The 18,806-nt window shown below is 37.1% G+C and overlaps 1 protein-coding gene across 6 annotated transcripts in view; it reads right to left on the reverse strand.

Annotated features, from left to right (window-relative positions):
- Window positions 1–3,928: 3,928 nt before the first annotated feature.
- LOC106670926 (puratrophin-1-like) overlaps window positions 3,929–18,806 on the reverse strand; it is a 463,198-nt gene continuing 448,320 nt past the window's right edge. For all 6 annotated transcript variants that reach the window (XM_014401935.2, XM_014401713.2, XM_024225911.1 and 3 more), the window contains exons 13-23: window positions 7,308–7,490; window positions 6,848–7,045; window positions 6,439–6,779; window positions 6,165–6,375; window positions 5,927–6,100; window positions 5,629–5,718; window positions 5,340–5,552; window positions 5,121–5,267; window positions 4,835–5,048; window positions 4,650–4,766; window positions 3,929–4,592 (exon numbers count right to left, since the gene is read on the reverse strand). In XM_014401935.2, the coding sequence (XP_014257421.1) occupies window positions 4,282–4,592; window positions 4,650–4,766; window positions 4,835–5,048; window positions 5,121–5,267; window positions 5,340–5,552; window positions 5,629–5,718; window positions 5,927–6,100; window positions 6,165–6,375; window positions 6,439–6,779; window positions 6,848–7,045; window positions 7,308–7,490 (2,199 nt within the window). In that variant the 3' untranslated portion in view covers window positions 3,929–4,281. The remainder of the gene's footprint in view (window positions 4,593–4,649; window positions 4,767–4,834; window positions 5,049–5,120; window positions 5,268–5,339; window positions 5,553–5,628; window positions 5,719–5,926; window positions 6,101–6,164; window positions 6,376–6,438; window positions 6,780–6,847; window positions 7,046–7,307; window positions 7,491–18,806) is intronic.

Raw genomic sequence — 18,806 nt, forward strand, 5'->3', positions numbered from 1 at the left:
CATGTGCAATAAAATTGTTATTAAGTTTATTAATTAGTTATTTAAATTCTTTGCTTCCATTTTACAATAATTCATTAATTTTATTAATTATAAACTAAGGAGCTAGGAAAAGTGCAAAAAGCTATAACCAAACCACTGAGGTTCAGTAAGACCGACTGCAGGGCAAGAACCTGTAACTGTGAAACAAGAGCAAACATAACCTCATTCTCAGAATGGGTTCACAAAAGATAAATTGATGAACTGTGGAGTTGGATTACAAAATAATCACCAAAACTGGCAAACACAATGCCGACAGGGTAAAAACCAGGGTAGTGAAAGGGCTACCAGTCACAGGGTGATAACACCTACAACGATGACCACATTGTAGGTTATGTAATGAGGTCAGAACTGCCACACATATTATCTTCGAAAGTGAAGCAATTGCTCAATCGAGACCTAACCTAAGCTAAGGTATCAAGAAGATCCAGGAAAAAAGAACTGCAGCATTGACAGTCGATGACCATCTACTTCTTAAAATAAGAATTGACTCGATGGAACTGCACTAAGGAACAAGGAAAAGTGCAAAAACAGTAAAACCGAACCACTCAAGGTTCTGCATGACGAACTGTAGGTAGGACTAGAAACTAAAACTGTGAAACAAAAGTAAACATAACCTACTCCTTCTCAGAAAGGACAAAAGATAAATTGATGAACTGTGGTGTTGCCAGACATATTAAACTCATGATTAAAAAATCCACACCAAAACTGGCAAACACAATGCTAGTTCGATAGGGTAAAAACCAGGGGAGTGATAGAGCAACAGGTAACGGGCATCTGAGATAACATCACAACAAGAGTATCTTCAACGATGACTTCATTGTAGGTTATGTAATGAAGAGGTCAAAACTGCCACGCATATTATCTTCGAAAGTGAAGCAATTGCTCATTGGAGACATAACCTAGGGTATCAATAAGGCCCAGGGGAAAAGAACTGTAGCATTGACAGTCAATGAACTACTTAAAAAGACTGATTCAATCGACTGGGTCTAAGGAACGAGAAAAAGTGCAAAGAGCTACAACCAAACCACTGAGGTTCAGTAAGACCAACTGTAGGGCTAGAAACTATAACTGTGAAACAAGAGCAAACATAACCTCATCTTTCTGAGAATGGGTCCACAAAAGATAAAATGATGAACTGTGGAGTTCAGATACTACATGATTACAAAATAATGACCAAAACTGGCAAACGCAATGCTAGTTCAACAGGGTAAAAACCAGAGTAGTGATAGCGCTACCAGTCACAGGGTGATAACACCTACAATGATGACCACATTATAGGTTATGTAATGAGGAGATTAAAACTACCACGCATATTATCTTCGAAATTGAAGCAATCGCTCATTGGAGACATAACTTAGGGTATCAATAAGTCACAGGGAAAAAGAACTGTAGCATTGACAGTCAATGAACTACTTTTTAAAAAGACCTGGTCTAAGGAACGAGGAAAAGTGCAAAAAGCTATAACCAAACCATTGAGGTTCACTAAGACCAACTGTAGGGCTAGAAACTATAACTGTGAAACAAGAGCAAACATAACCTCATCCTTCTCAGAATGGGTCCACAAAAGATAAATTGATGAACTGGGGAGTTGTCAGATACTACATGATTACGAAATAATCACCAAAACTGGCAAACGCAATGCTAGTTCAACAGGGTAAAAACCAGGGTAGTGATAGCGCTACCAGCCACAGGGTGATAACACCTACAATGATGACCACATTATAGGTTATGTAATGAGGAGATTAAAACTACCACTCATATTATCTTTGAAATTGAAGAAATCGCTCGTTGGAGACATAACTTAGGGTATCAATAAGTCACAGGGAATAAGAACTGTAGCATTGACAGTCAATGAACTACTTTTTAAAAAGACCTGGTCTAAGGAACGAGGACTGTGCAAAAAGCTACAACCAAACCACTGAGGTTCAGTAAGACCAACTGTAGGGCTAGAAACTATAACTGTGAAACAAGAGCAAACATAACCTCATCCTTCTCAGAATGGGTCCACAAAAGATAAATTGATGAACTGGGGAGTTGTCAGATACTACATGATTACGAAATAATCACCAAAACTGGCAAACACAATGCTAGTTCGACAGGGTAAAAACCAGAGTAGTGAGAGGGCTACCAGTCACAGGGTGATAACACCTACAATGATTACCACATTGTAGGTTATGTAATGAGGAGGACAAAAGTGCCTCGCATATTATCTTCAAAAGTGAAGCAATCACTCGTTGGAGACATAACCTAGGGTATCAATTAGGCCCAGGGAAAGAGAACTGCAGCATTGACAGTCAATGAACTACTTAAAAAGACTGACTCAATCGACCGGGTCTAAGGAACGAGGAAAAGTGCAAAGAGCTACAACCAAACCACTGGGGTTCAGTAAGACCAACTGTAGGGCTAGAAACTATTACTGTGAAACAAGAGCAAACATAACCTCATCTAGACTAAGGATCTAGGAAAAGTGCAAAAATGCATGACCAACTGTAGGCCTAGAAACTACTACTGTGAAACAAGAGCAAACATAACCTCATCTAGACTAAGGATCTAGGAAAAGTGCAAAAATGCATGACCAACTGTAGGCCTAGAAACTACTACTGTGAAACAAGAGCAAACATAACCTCATCTAGACTAAGGATCTAGGAAAAGTGCAAAAATGCATGACCAACTGTAGGCCTAGAAACTACTACTGTGAAACAAGAGCAAACATAACCTCATCTAGACTAAGGATCTAGGAAAAGTGCAAAAATGCATGACCAACTGTAGGCCTAGAAACTATAACTGTGAAACAAAAGCACACATAACCTCCTCCTTCTCAGAATGAGTCCTCAAAAATGATAAAACTTTGAGGTGCCAGACATAGTAAACTCTTGGTTAAAGAAGTTCGAGTAGGCCATTGATCTGAACTAATGAACTAGGAAAAGTGCATAGTCAAATAGTTGAATGTTTGGGTAACATTCTCTTCCTCCTCGTCATCATCAACAGATCGATTTTTCATTCTTATTATTCTTTCATTATTATTCTTATCGTTCTTTTACAAACGTATTCTTGAGTTTGTTTTATTAAAGCAATAAGTTTTAAAGGTTAAATTTTTGTAAAATACAAGGCCAATTAAGAAAAACAACAGAATCTAAAGAAATATTTGTTTATTTATTTTTTTGACACATAAATAATATAGCATTACAATAAAATTGATTGTTACTTGTACTCTAAAGATGGTCCATTACAAAATATAATTTATAAAATAAAGTTTTACAAATAGAAACACCAATAAAAAAAGAAAATCTTAAATGCAAAAATATATTAACTGCCATTACTTATTGATGAAAAAATGTATAATTTTAAAAAAGATTAAAAAGATTACAATACCAAAAAAGGGGGTTAAAATTTTTACGTTTTAATTAGTTTCTCACTAAGTTTGTTAAAGTGCTTTATATCTCAATTTAAACTAAAAAAAATCTAAATAATAAACTAGAATTCGAAGTTATATTTACAACAATAATATTAATTTTAAAAATTTTACTTAATTACATTTACAGACAAAATATAACCTTAAACATACAGTATTGGAGTGTCTTATACTCACTCTATGGCAAAATTTCCTTCGCGATTCTCTTTTCCACCTTGTAATTTTCAGTCTTTACCTTAATAACCTTCATTTCTTCCCCCATAAAAAACTATATCTTTTAAAAATATTTTGAATACAAACAGAAGTACACAAATATATTAAATATAAATGTGTAAAAGTCGGTCTTTCGTTATTATTTGTCTCATCATAAAATTGACAACATTTAATATGTTTCATCATCTATATTCTGCCAATTTACGATTTTTTTTGCAATATTTACAAAGTTTATTTTGTTAAATAATTTTCTTTGTAGTTGGATTTTTTTTTTGTGCATAAAGTTATGTACAAGTTTGTTACTAGGTACGGTTAGCTATTTACAAAATCTTTGCGTTTCCTTCTTCAAAGAACCAGTTATTTCTTTAAGGATTTGATATAAAAGCAGAGTCAATTGTTCTGTACAATTATACATTTTTGACTAGGAAATATAATTTTTGTCACATTAAAAAGTAGGCCAAAAAAGCGGATAAAAAGCAAATAATTTTTTGAAATATTGATGCTATAAAAAATAAAACAGACTTTATATTTTATTAATAATAATAAAATAATAAAACAAGAATAAAACTTATGTATAACATATATACAATGAAATATCAGTCAGTTTACTTCTTTTGTCACAGTTTCACCGAGAGGTGACCTGACACCCGGTGAGGTGGAGAAGATTCGTTTGACGTCACCGAACTTGATGTGTTCCAGTCGGAAACGATACCGGATTCTGCGGACGAGCATTGGGACGAAGACATCTGCCTCGTACCTTCCACGCCTTCTCGGCTGCTCGCCGTGCTACTGCTGATGCTAGCACTGCTGCTGCTGCTGCTTCCAGCATCGCTGCTGCTCGTCACGGAAATAATTGAATGAGGACGTCCGGTCCTTTGATTTTGCTCTTGAGGCGAGACGGCTATCGAGTTTCTGAATCTCGGGGCCGCTGTACAACAAACAAATCAGTCAACTACAAAAACGCCTAAAAATAAACCACACTTACTCTTGCTTAGTTGAGCAATACTAATCGACCTGTCGCTAATCTGATTAGCACTTGGCCTAATATCCAAGCAGGGTTTGTTGCCAATTCCCATAGAGTTCATCTCAGCCATCCTCATTTCTGATTATAAAAATATTTTAAATTTTAATCAAGTTTTAAGATTTATTTAAATTTTTCATTTAATTTACCTCGATTTCTTAAAGCCTGTTTCCATAACAAGTTTGACAGTTCTTCAGTCCATGCTTGTTTTATCTCCTCAGAAATTGACTGCAGTGTAAAAGTATCATTTGGCTTTCTCTTTCTAAACCAAATTTCAAATTTTGTATTTGAATCTCCGACTTTTGCGGTTAGGCCAATGTCGCTTGTTTTTATGCTGTGTTTGTATATGTATATATCAAGATTCTGTAAAGAAAAATGAGTAAATGTACATTTTACATAAGGCAATTTTTACATTATAGTCGAATCATTCAGTACCTTGTGGTCTGGAAACCGTCTCGCTTTACTGAATAATATCAGTTCTTCAAAAAGGAAAACGTGTCTGTAATATTTTTTACTACCTTTTCCTTGCCAGACTAGAAATTCATTTTGCCTCAATAACCTTCCTTGTTCTTTCACGTTGACCTAATAAAATCGCAATTTTAGACAAAAAGTTTTATTTTTTGCGCGTTTTAACGTATTATGTATTTTATTTACATCGCAGTCTTTCAGTGAATCCATTGCGAGAAGGTCATTTCCGTGTCTAAGTTGGAATCTGACCATCGTCTCCGCTTCTTTCAGTTCTGCGGCTTCTTGCCTCGAAGCCTTCATCAGCTGCTGAAGAAGAAGAGCGTACTTTCCCATTCTCTGTACTGGTTTCAGTAGGTAACTTGCTAAGTCCATTTTGTCCCCGAGTTCCATTTGTTTTGCCTAAAATAAAAGAATTTTTAGTCTCTCAAAAACAAAAATGAATGAAATGAGATGATGATTATTAGACACGACTTACTTTAAAAAATTGTGTTCCATATTCAGACATTAAAGCATCTGACTTTGGTTTATTTTTATTGTAAAGAGCATATAAGTAAAACTTCTTTTCCTGTAAATAACAAAAATATAGTTTATCTACAATAAAATACAATAAGTTATCATGTTTGAGGATGTGTCAGCCTTTGATGATAATTTTTTGAACGTTAAGAGCATAGTGTATTAAAACTATACCCAACACTAACCTCAAACCTATAGTAACTAACCTCAAAAGTATAGTAAGTTATGTTCAACTTAATCCTGAGAAATCAATTACTTACATGTCTTAAGAAGCATTGCCCAACTTGAGCTGGACTGTGTTCACATTTTTCCAGTTCCTGAAGAAAGTGTTGACTATGAAACTCATAAATCTTTTCAACATTTCCGAATATGACATTTCGTTGTCCTCTTAGTGCCTGTGGTATATCTTCCCTCACTAATTCTGGTATGTAATTCTAAAAAAAAAAAAAATTAGATTGAACCAATTACTGAAATTTGTTACTTCTAATAACTACGCACCTCAATGACGTACTCCAGTGACCTGACATAGTCACGTTCAGTTTGAATCATTTCTTTCATGATTAACAACATGGTCTTTTTGGTTTTTAAAGTTTGAGCACCACATTGTCCGTCTACATCGACGGACAGATCAGAATGAAGATGACTGTTGACTGGAATCGGGCTGATATTTTTATTGCAACAAGCTTCACTGTCTTCTATATCGTCGCAACTGGGGAAAAGAATTTATGATGTAAACAAATCGTAATTGTTTCGAGGTCGTTAGTTATTATACCTTTTGTTGCCTTGATCGCTTCCTTCGGTGCGATTGTCTGCTGAAAGCTTGTCCTCGTCTTCTTCTTCGTCGTCGAATCCGTCGGCAGAATACTGCCAGGTGTTCGACCTTTGTATACCCGCTCGTCCGACAATCCTTCCTTCTTCCGGTATATGTCCCAAGCGTTGGTTTTGCTGATGGCCGGGAACGTGGCAAACGTGAGACGACCACTCGGCGGATCTGCCGCAAGGCAGAGATCTCCTCCTGGGCGAACCTGGCCATCTGTTTGTAAAGCTGTCCTCTTCCGAATCAAGCAGATCTCTTATCTGTTCTACCGTCTCTTGACATCTACATTGCGCCAGCTAGGAATAAAATATATCAATAAAAATATGATCAGTGAATGGAAAAGAACAAGTTTTTTTTTACATACTTTGCACTGTTGTAACAATTTATCATTATCAAGTTTTGTTGCAAGCGCTATCATTTCTGTGAAATGATCCTCTGTCGGTGCCGGATGGGCCATAAGATATAACCTCAACTGTTTTAGACTAGTTTCTGGATTCTGCATGTCTTCAGTCGGTTTTATCCGTGACATGTACTTCATCGCTTCCAATGCCCATTCGTATGCCTATAAAAATACATTATGAAAAAAAAGTTTGTTACTAAAATATTGTATTTTAGGCATTAATGTGATCTTTAAGACTTAATGAAATAAAAATGGTCGACATAAAAACATTAAACATGATGCTTACAAAAAACTCGAAATAATTTGAAAATCGACAAACTTATATATCATACAGTTTTATAAACACCGAGGCTGGATTCTTTGTATGAAAATACAATGTGTTAAGTTTTACAAGTGATGAAAACTGTTTTGGAGTTAGACTCACCCTGTCCAAGAGGCAGAAACACCTGGATGTGTCCTCAAGGCGTTCCCTGGTGTCTTCCAGGCGGTCACTGAATCCTCTAAGGTGGTTTTTCAAGGTGCGAGCCAAATCCCTCAAACCATGAGAACCTGGGCTCGAACATTGAACCGCCTCTTCCAATAGGTCGCTACCTTTCTCCAAATGTCTCTGTAAAATAAGAAAAAAATAACGTTATTAGAAAATAATTTCAATGATAGAATTTTTTTGTTTAAATAAATTAAAAGCATACTTTCTTCATAAATCTTTTTAAAAATTTTGATGCCTCCGGTGACATTTTTTTCTTTTAAAATCCTACTGTCTTCTAATCCCCGAAAGGTCCACGTAAATCCTTAACTGAGGGGCAGCTAACAATCGACGAAAATAATCAAAAGCTTATCTTGATGTTTTGTTTATTTTCAAGCGACTTTTTATTTGATAAATACTTCAATTTTGACTCACCGAATCAAAACACAGACTTGTAACTGACATCTCTACAGAACAAAAAGGATTTCTTGGCGTTTAACATTTATTTAAATAATAATAATGATCCTAGTCGGGCGTATATGGAGATAGGAAAAGATAATATTTGATTTAGATATTGACTTTATGAGAGAAAAAAATTGTTTACGGGAAAACACCATTGTATATAAATAGAAACTATTTTGTATTTGAAATTTCATCATCTTAATTGTGTCTGTCAACTGTGATGATGATGAAATGCCAAAACGCAGACCAGATCTCAAATTCATTACTTGCCGACAAACAGTGAAATCTTACAGTTTTATATTTTTTAACCCTTTTTATTATCCTTCCTAGAAAACATTAAGCAACAAAATTTGCTTTTATTTTACAAAAACTTTTAATTTGAATGACTCAAACTCAGCGTAGAAAAAAACAAAAAACCTTGATATCGTCTCTTCAAATTAAAAATGTGATTACATTTATTTTACATTATGAAAGAGCCAAGTATTAACATAAACATATTTTTTTAAATTAGCAATTTTTAGTTATTCTGGCCTTGCCCAGGGGTCGTAAACAATGTTATTTATGATCTTTTTTCCCCAGGGGTTTATTAAAATTGTACGCATATTTATTAAGAATGTTGCAACATTATAATCAATACTGTGATAAAACAATCACAAAAAGAACCACATAGAAATAAACCAAATAAATGTCTTGGTAAAGATTTATGTATCTTCTGTTTATCCCAGTTTACAACTATCCACTCAAAAAAATAAAAGATTAACTGAAATATATTATTTGTTTGACGTCAGTTTCTTTAAATAAAGTTAAAACAGAAAGACCAGAAGTAAATGTAAAGCATTTAGAATTAAATCACCCAGCTTTTCGGATCCGTTTGGCTTTGTTTGCTTAAAAAGGATCTTAATGATTCAGGGGCTGTTTGAAATGGCAGGCATCCTTTCTGCCCTATGATTAATGATTTAATGATTCAACTTGTTGCTGTGTAATGATGGCGAATTCAGCACACATTCCTCTCTTTATCTTGAAAACCCCACATCATCAAGAGTACAATTTGGCCATTGAAAATGGTTTTTATGAAATAAAATGGGTTTTATCATTTAAAGTGTTTTAGAGCGGTTGCTATAAAATGTCCAAGTACAAATCGGAACATCCTTCTTCCGTACCCATACTGCCAAAGCGGGTGTACCGCAAGGCAGCACACTCGGTCCCATTTTGTTTTCAATGTACTGACATTCATATCAATCCCGAATATTCCAATCAAAATACACACCTCCAGGACTATCTTCCTGTTTGGAAGAGTGAGCCAAGAAATGGAGGATTATACTTGACGAAAACAAATCCCAGAAAATAACCTACATCATTACCGAACTAACGATTTATAAAATATTATTATAATTAGTTAATTTTTGAAATTGCACAAGTTCTAATAATAAAACCTAGTTGCCTAATAGCTTTATTATGCATGAAATCTATGAATAGAAAAGAATTGAAATTTAACATTTATTTACATTAATTTTTAAGTCTTATCAGCACACCACAGTAAAATGAGTTAAATTTTCTTGAAGTGCATGTCATTAATAGATTAATTTGGCCGATAGATGTTTATATAATCTGTGAGGAGTAATAAATTCACATAGGAAAAAAAATCCGCAATATCATTTACATAAACGACAAAAAAATAAAGGACCGAGGTGAGACCCTTGAGGTATACCACTTGTTTAGAGTATGAATTGTTATGGATACTGATAAGTATATCTATTTGTTAAATAGTTGTGAATCTATGACAAAATAGGTTGACCTATTCCATGTTACCTTAACTACATCAAAAGTCTTGAAGACTGGGTCGTCAGAGTGAACTGCTAAGTTAGTTTAAATGGAACACCCCTTTGGTAACACCATACTGTTGAAAAGATGATGTTTTTGAAGAATGGGGGAAAATGATATCTGGGCCAACAGTATATTTAAATTCTAAATTTAGTTTTTTTTAGTTTTTCAAGGACAACACTTTCAGATTAGAGAGTATTGAAAAGTCTTATAGTCAGAATTACTATTTAATTTAGGAGGATCAAAAGGAAGATGGAGTGAATACACCAGAAAACAAATCAGCAACAAGATTATATATATATCAATGGTTGAATTAGCTGTTTTATTTCTCAAAATGCATATCACTAAGATATCCATTATCATTTTGCCTTAAATAATCCGTTTAGTTACAAAAACTGCATAGGTCATGTTGTCGGGAACTGGTTTCATATAAATTGGTTCCTTCAGTGTCCCCTTCAGAAATGCTGCTTTTACATCAAGCTGATGAAGTGCTATAGTGAAAAAACTAATAGTGCTCGAGGTGTCACCATCCGAGCTACTGGTGCAACCAGTTCTTGAAGAAAACCACGTGCTTTCTTAATTGGGACATTGGATATGGTCTTTTCAGTAAAAACCCACTTTGAATCAATTAGTTTTACACCTTGAGGTTTAGGTACATTTCCCATGAGTTTTTTAATGATTCTGTAGCTCAGGGTGCTCAAACGGTCGATCGCGAGTGCTTTTTGAGTAGATCTAGAGAAGAAAAAAATTTTTAATAAGTAGGTAGGTAACTAAACTACAAAAATAACACTGCTTGCGGCAAAAGGTGGCTTTATCAAAGGAACGCGCGGCACTTGTCAAAGAAAAGCCGCGTTGTTTCTAGACTAGTAGACAGTACAGTCTAGTCTAGAAACAACGAGGTGATGACACTCAGATTTTGAAAAACGAAAAATGGCTGACTGATTTGGCATTTTTGACTGACATCACAATGCACTTAAACACCGTTAACTTGGAGCTTCAAGGTAAAGGAAAAACTATTATTGAGATGATTAGCGCAGTAAACGCATTCAAAAGTAAATTGCAACTTATGATAGATCAACTGAAAAGAAAGGATCTGAAACATTTTCCGTCTTTAAAAGCAAGGATTCCTCAGTTGAATTATGATACGTATGAGGCTGAATTATCAAATATTTTGGGACAATTCGAAATGCGTTTTTATGATTGCAGTAAATTGGAAAATATAGCATCATTTATGAGTTCTCCTTTTTCATGTAAAAACATTGAGGAATTAGCTACTGAAATAGCAAGTCAGTTTAATATGAACTCATGTTCTGTTGAAAATGAGTTGGTGCAGATTATATCAGATATACATCTCAAAGCTACAGCATCTGATACAAATTTCTGGTGTTTTATATCTGAAGATAAATATCCGAATGTAAGGCAAATCGCCCTTCAACTGACGGCATTTTTTGGGTCAACTTACTTGTGCGAGTCTGCATTTTCTGAAATGAAGATAATTAAGTCAAAATATCGCAATCGACTAACTGACGACCATATGTCATCATGCTTGCGATTAGCACTCAGTGGTTACGTACCATCTTATGAAAAGTATGCTGAGGACATGCAGTGCCACGCTTCAACATCCAAAGCCACTCCTTAGTTAAGTTTAACACCATATGTAACTCTTTTGTTTTGTAACAACCAATAAACTCGCAATTTTGAATAACTATGAGTTTTTTCATTGATATTGTAGAGAAGAACCTAACTAAACCTAACCCAAACCTTGACTAAAATAATGTACCTATATTGTGCAGAAAGCTAATATCTATATATGCTACGGTACACCCTACCTAGGTAGGTAGGGTGTACGTGTATGTACGACAACCCTGCATCACACACACTTGCAGCCTCTCAGAGTCGATCGTAAGTAGTCTAAAAATATTGAGGTAGATCGCCAGCAGTTCAAGTTTGAGCACCCCTGCTGTAGCTCCTCAGTAATGGCTTCATCCCATCCATCACCTGAGTTGATTGCTTCATTGTAAGTAGTAGTCACCTCAGAAGGTAAATGCCCCGCAGTCAATGCCATCATTAATTCTACTTCAAAATCATCTACTTTTAAGTAATCTCTTTACTCTTGAAGATTATTTTTGTCTTTTATTAGTCTGATCCTCTTCTTCAGCTTCTTTTTCTGGTGTAAGTTGATCTTCTTCTGGTATAGGGTGAAGGTTCTGCAGAAACTGGTACTTTATCTTCTTCAGTATTAATGATAGGTCGATTTTGCGATTCATCAAATCATTTTACAGAACAAGCAGTAATGACTTTGCGCTCATCAGGATCCCATAATCGATAACCATTTGCTGTGTATACAATCATTATAAGCTGTTTACCTTTTTAATAATTTTCTATCTCGATCCTCCTTGTGTATATGTGCAAAAGCCAGACTTCCAAATGCTCTAATTTTTTCTAGGTTGACTGGCCTATTGAAACAAACTTCAGCTGGTATCTTCCCATTTGCTTTTGTAAAAAGTCTGTCAATTGTATATATTGACGTCCCCATAATTCCCATAATTTCCCATAGCTTCTCCCCATAATTCCTTATTTTAGCCATATCTAGTATTGTGCGATTCATGCGTTCGCATATTCCATTTTGTTCTGGATTACGTGGTATGTTGTATTGCGACTTCTACGTTACAGCGATGAGCGCCGTGTCAACCCTAAACCGTTCTGGCCACCAACGCCCCACTCTTTGAAAATTAAGCCCGATTCTTAAGCATATTGGCTTTTTTAAAAATAAAATAAAAAATTGGGCGTTATCACAGATATCACATGTTCTATCATAATTTCGTACCAATTTCATGTATCAATCGAGACCTCAAACTTCGTAACGTTGATCCATGTTAATTAATAAATGAAAGGGTTAAAGGAGAGATCCTGCGAATCAAAAAAACTCGTTGACCGGAAGACATGACTGTACTTTTTTTAAGTACGGTTTGCATAAGATGGACAAGGACACTTATCGAATGTTAAAGTTTACGTAACCCTTCCGGCCGACTCAGTTTCGCGTGATAAGTTTTATAAAGTGGAAGTGGTGTGCTATCGATAAGAAAGTTTTATATTGTTATTATTATACTTCGTACTCATCGTCGTCCCACTTTATGTGCCGGATGGAGGGTGAAATAGGCCGATATTGTTAACCGGCTCGAAGCCGCAACGATGATCTTTTATAAGACTGGATTATTGGTCTTTCTCCTTGAAGGGTTGTCGCTCCCTGGTGTATTGACCTAGAGTCAACTACTCCGTTATGAGGCTGGAGGAGATAGAGCAGTTGGCTGAGGTCCGGGGACATAAGTGACATGGTTGAAGGGACTCAGATGCAGCAGTTGGCCGAGTGCAGCGGTTTGCCTTGAGTCGGCTATGTTGAGAAGGCGAGTTCGAAGCTAACACTGAGAGTACTCTTGTCATCGTCGTAGGTGCTTCGTTAGTGATAGGCAAGAACTCGTCGGGTTGACGGGCTGTCGTTGTCGATTAGAGATTGGTGTTTCATTAGTGGTTAGTGAGAGCTCGTTGAGGAAACGAGTCACCGACGAGTCTGGTTTCAGTGAGGCAATGCCCCTGCTTATATTCGGAAGGGCTCTACTCTGATTGGCTGCAGAGCGGAGGGCGAGAAAATTCCATAAGCGGTAGTGGCATCTAGCGGTAACTATTGGGTTGTCCGGAAAATAATGCAGGATTTTAAGTTTTCATTAAAAAAAATCTATATAAAATATTCTGTTTACGTTTACAGGATTACTCATTTGTATGAATGTCAACACTTATTAATCCTCTTCCAAATGATATTGTTTGTTTACCTCTGTAGCATTCCGCTACTTGGAAATAATTCAGTCATCCTTATAATGTCAAAGCGAGAATTTCGTACGATTTTCTTTTACGAGTTTAAACTCGGCCGAAGCGGAGCCCAAACGGCTAGAAACATTAACCAAGTCTGGGGCGAGGGTTGTGTTAATGAGTGCACTGTGCAAAGGTGGTTTAAAAAATTTCGGGAGGGAGATTTCAGCCTTGAAGATGAAGAAGGTCGTGGAAGGCCTTCCTCTCTTAATGATGATGTTCTGCGATCAGTGGTGGAAGAAAACCCCAAAACAACTGTTCGAGAACTTGCAGAGCAACTCAAAGTCAGTAAAACGACCGTCGCTGACCACCTCAAGGCGATTGGAAAAGTGAAAAAACTCGAAAATTGGGTTCCACACTCATTAAACGATCGCCAAAAAATCAGCGCTTTGATGTTTGTGCATCACTTCTTTGTCGAAACAAAAATGACCCATTTCTGGCCAGAATTGTTACATGTGACGAAAAGTGGATTCTCTACGATAACACTAGACGTTCTGGACAGTGGCTCGACAAAGGAGAAGCTCCAAAGCCCCCAACTCATCAAAAAAAGGTAATGGTTACGGTATGGTGGGCTTCATTTGGTTTAATACACTACAGCTTCTTAAATCCTGGCGAAATCATCAATGCTGAATCATACTGTAACCAAATTAATACCATGCATCAGAAATTGGCAGTAATGAAGCCCTCTTTGGTCAATCGGAAAGGGCCCATTTTGTTGCATGACAACGCTCGACCACATGTGTCACGTGTAACGTCACAAAAATTATTGGAGCTTGGCTATGAAACTTTGCCTCACCCACCCTACTCTCCGGACCTCTCGCCTACTGACTACCATTTTTTTAGACACCTGGACCACTACTTACAACACATAATATTCAAAAATCAAACGGAACTGGAAAATGCATTTATTGACTTTATCAATTCTAAAAATTCTGAATTCTACTCAGACGGAATTAATAAGTTACCAACACGTTGGGAGAAATGTATTGAGAGTATGGGAAATTATTTTGATTAAAGAACATTGCTTTAAAGTAACTAGTTTCTTTTTTTTTGTTTAATACCAAAATCCTGCATTATTTTCCGGACAACCCAATATATGTGGCCACCACACAACAAACGATTTAGGTTCCAAAGAGGTTTTTTACAGCTAGGTCATTTCAGCATCCAACTCATTTAAAAGATAATCCTAAAACTAACTTCTCTCATACAGTCACACAAATAAATACATTCACACTATGCACATTGCACCCATTCTAATTGGGGTGGAGTAAGGCTGGATTATTGATGCATCAATTGGCTTAAGCTTAAAATGAGTTTTGATTATACATTGGCTTTTAATGAAAAAATTCTGGACTTAACATACTTTCGAATTGTTTCTTTGTGAAAACATTTTCCTGATGTACTTACAGGGTCTCAATGAGGGCACCTATTGGCCCTGAACACTTTTGTGACATACCAAACTACCAAAAAGCGGATCCATTAGACAATGGATTACAAATCCGGGACAGAGGCACGCAAAAAAGTTTATCAAAGGACCGTAGCAGAAATTATCGACAGAACTCCTAAATCTAGGGCTAGAATAATAGTTGGACTGCTGACTGGACACTGCATTCTCCGAAGGCATATATATAGACTTGGTGTGGCAGAAACAAGCCTGTGCAGATATTGCCAAGAAGAAGAAACAACGGAACATATCCTCTGTTAGTGCGAAAGCCTATGAAGGAAGAGATTAATCCTGGGAGTGGAAAAGCAAGGGCCTGAAGGATACACACGAGAACTTTAGCCTTAAGCTTTACCAGGAGCTGTAGATAAAATGGAGATGGAACAATACAAGTCGAGGTGCGCAGGTCGTAAAGAGGCCGGGTCCTATTTAGTCTATCTATGGGAAGGTCCAAAGGAAGAAAACCCATAAATTTCAAGATTCAAATATTTCAAAAATATACCATGTGTTTTTTAACAATCAAGGCAAAAACATTGAAAAGATTCTGATCGATTTATTTATGTTTATTTTCCCGGCCGACTACTCTGTCCAACCCTTCCGGGATTGTTAGTCCTTTTCAGGGAGACTATAAACTGTTTGTCGCTCACTTTGGTCACGTCGAAAAAGTTGCTCTGTCCGAGCAACTCGTGAAAATCGTTCGGTAGGGTCTCGGAATATTTCTTTTCGTAGTCGGCGATGATTTTGAAGGCCCAGATGCCGTAGTTGGACTCTCGGACCATTTCCGCGACCCTGCGTATTATGAGAGCTTGTTCCGAAGTTTCTCGATAGTGGACTGTGCGCTTTTGGGCTATGGCCCGGAACGCCGTAGATGCCACGTATTCCGTCGCTTCCCTGGCATCTTTGAACTCTTTCGAGGCGTAGCTGGTGAACTCGTAGCTCTCCCCGTTGTCCAGAATCAGGCTGACACATCCGATCACGTTGACCTGCCCGAATCCGTTCCTCGACAGAAGAGCGGAGAATTTCGGCTTGCACCAACCTTTGACGTACGCCAAATCGGTCAACCTGGCAACGAAAGAATTTGGGGGGAAATCGTCTGGAACGTCGGTGACGATGAACGCGTACTTCTGCCGATTCATCTTGGTACTCGGTTTGACCGAGTTCTGGACGAATTTCGAAAACGACGGTTTCGAGTTTTTCCACATCTTGTCTAAGCTGACTACTTTTAGACTTTTTTAGTATTACAGGTAAATCTATATGTAATAACACAACAGTGACAGTATTCAAAAATCAACGTAACAAAAGAAAGGACAACTGATCGAATTAGAAAAGTTTACTTTTTGAAGCCTTATGTTATTGAACATACATAAGTCAACTGAAAATAATTTTATTTTATCGTTTTCTACAACAAATTGTACATTTAACCAGTTTTTAGGATTGTTGGTTGAGGTGTTAGGTCACGAGACCCCTAGTGGCAGGGTGGAAGATTGCAGGTCGAACGATTAGTTTAGAAAGAGAGTGTAGTGGCCACCTGTAGTTACCACAGCACCCGCTAGGTGCCACTACCAGATATGGAATGGTCTCGCCCTCCCCTTTGCAGCCGGAGTAGAGCCCTTTAGTTATAAGCAGGGCCACTGCCCCACTGACTTCAGACTTGTCACCTGGACGAGATCTCACTAATGACTAATCGAGCAACGACGGCAGACTCGTCTACCCGACGAGCTCTCGCAATTCAGTAATGGAGCACTGACTTCGACAACGACGACAGCAAGGGTACTCCCAGCATTAGCCTGGATCTCGCCTTCTCAACACAGCCGACTTGGTTATAATGGCCAACAGCTGCACTCGGCTAACTGCTGCACGCGAGTCAACCGCAGCAGAGTCAACTGAAGGCCCCAGACCTCAGAAGGCTCACGATTCCGGCCTCGATTCATCGTCCATGACGCCTCAAAACAACACCGGCCCTTTTCATGGGCACCAAAACATCCCAGTCACTAAAGAGAGCTTGGAATGGAATTTGTGAAATCGTGATTGGATCATGTCGATCACGAATGGGATGTCTATGTTGATGGTTGGTTAATGACGTAGAAAGGAGCATCGAGGATGCGACAGAGGACTTTTGATTCAAATGATTCTTTGGGTGTTGGATAGCTTGGCTGAACCCCACATTAGACACCGACCAAATCGGTTTAATTGTTAGTTTACGGTGCGTTATCATTGTGAATTTGGGTCAAAGTTGACGTCTCAGTAGTCCGTATCTTCGATTCAGTCCTCGTCTTCGTTTTCTGTGTCTGTTCCCTGTCTGCTGTCGAAATAGAACCCAAGGTAGCGAATTTGGTTGGATGGATTACCTTCTGTCTGATGGCTGGGCAGGTATGTCTAAGTGTGAACGTCACGTGCCGGCACTTTAGTTCATTTAGCTTAATCGAGTCGGTGATGAAGTTTAGGTGATCTTGAGCCAAGGATTGGGTCAGAATGTGAGGAGAGGATTGCGGTCGTGATGTGGGTGTCAGGGGTATAAGTATGACAGCGGTGTACTCCGAGTAGAGGATTGGTCCTGGGATACTCTCTCGGGGAAGAGGCCTTGATGTAAATTACTAGGTACTGATGAGTAGAACAATCTTTTTTTTTTCAATTATTGACTTGTCTGTATATTTCAAATTGTTTTAAAGGATGTTTTATTTTAAAACCTTCGTTCAGGCGGATATTTTTCGAGAGATTTGGGAGAACTGGTGATATTACTCACTGATGATGCCTGCTTGGCGGGCTAATGGCATCAAATAATGATTGACTGTATTCGAGATTTAATTCACTAGTGGCTCTTGTGCAAAAATTCTAATTCGGATTGTTGGAACGACAGACTCCTTGAGTCCATTTACACGCGCTGGTGGTTTATTTCCAGCGTAAGATTAGGACAGACGCCTGGATGTTTTTGAAAAGCCGATTGGCTGGAAGAGCGATGGTGTAAACTGATATTTAAAGTTTGAACTTCGTTAACAAGACGGCCCTCATAAACCAAATGGTATCTTTGAGATGAAAGCGAAAAAAACCAATTCATGCCTTTTTATATCCAGCGAAGGCGGATTAGGTTTATAAATACACGCGAAGGATTTTGTTTTTCTTTGCAGCCTGGAGGATTCGAAAGATAAACTTTTTTATTTTCACTTTTAAAGCAAGTTTTTTAAAATCAAAGAAAATTTTGCGTACATAATAAAATTCACCCAAAAGATGGAAGGATTTAAATAGTAAATCACGTTAAAAGTTGGGGTTTTATTGGACATAACGTCACTTTTGTTCTAACCATCGTAAAATTGTATATAAATTAGAAAGGTTCAGTTTAATTCCATTCCAAAAACTGGAACTGATTATAAAATTATTAAATAATAAATTTCAGCCGGTTAAGAACAGGTCTGAGAGATTGCATTTCGTTCGATATTTTCATTATTTTTTCTGGAGAACTGGAAGAGAGAACTTGTTTATTTTAACTTCCGTATTTCTAACATGTTTTTTAAACCATTTTACTGATTATAAGTTCATTTACTTTTACTCGATAAAATTTTTATATCTACATCTCGAATCTTATAACTTTTATGGGCCTCATGAGAAAAATAGCAAAAGAAGACAGTAGTTAACATGGTTAAAATTATTTTAATCTTTATTGCTTTTAGTGGGTGGAAAATAACTACTGAGAAGAGTTAATCTATTGGGTTGTCCGGAAAATAATGCAGGATTTTAAGTTTTCATTAAAAAAAATCTATATAAAATATTCTGTTTACGTTTACAGGATTACTCATTTGTATGAATGTCAACACTTATTAATCCTCTTCCAAATGATATTGTTTGTTTACCTCTGTAGCATTCCGCTACTTGGAAAT

This window comes from Cimex lectularius, unplaced genomic scaffold (assembly GCF_000648675.2).
Source record: "Cimex lectularius strain Harlan isolate CLEC.00 unplaced genomic scaffold, Clec_2.1 scaffold23, whole genome shotgun sequence".
NCBI lineage: Eukaryota > Metazoa > Arthropoda > Insecta > Hemiptera > Cimicidae > Cimex > Cimex lectularius.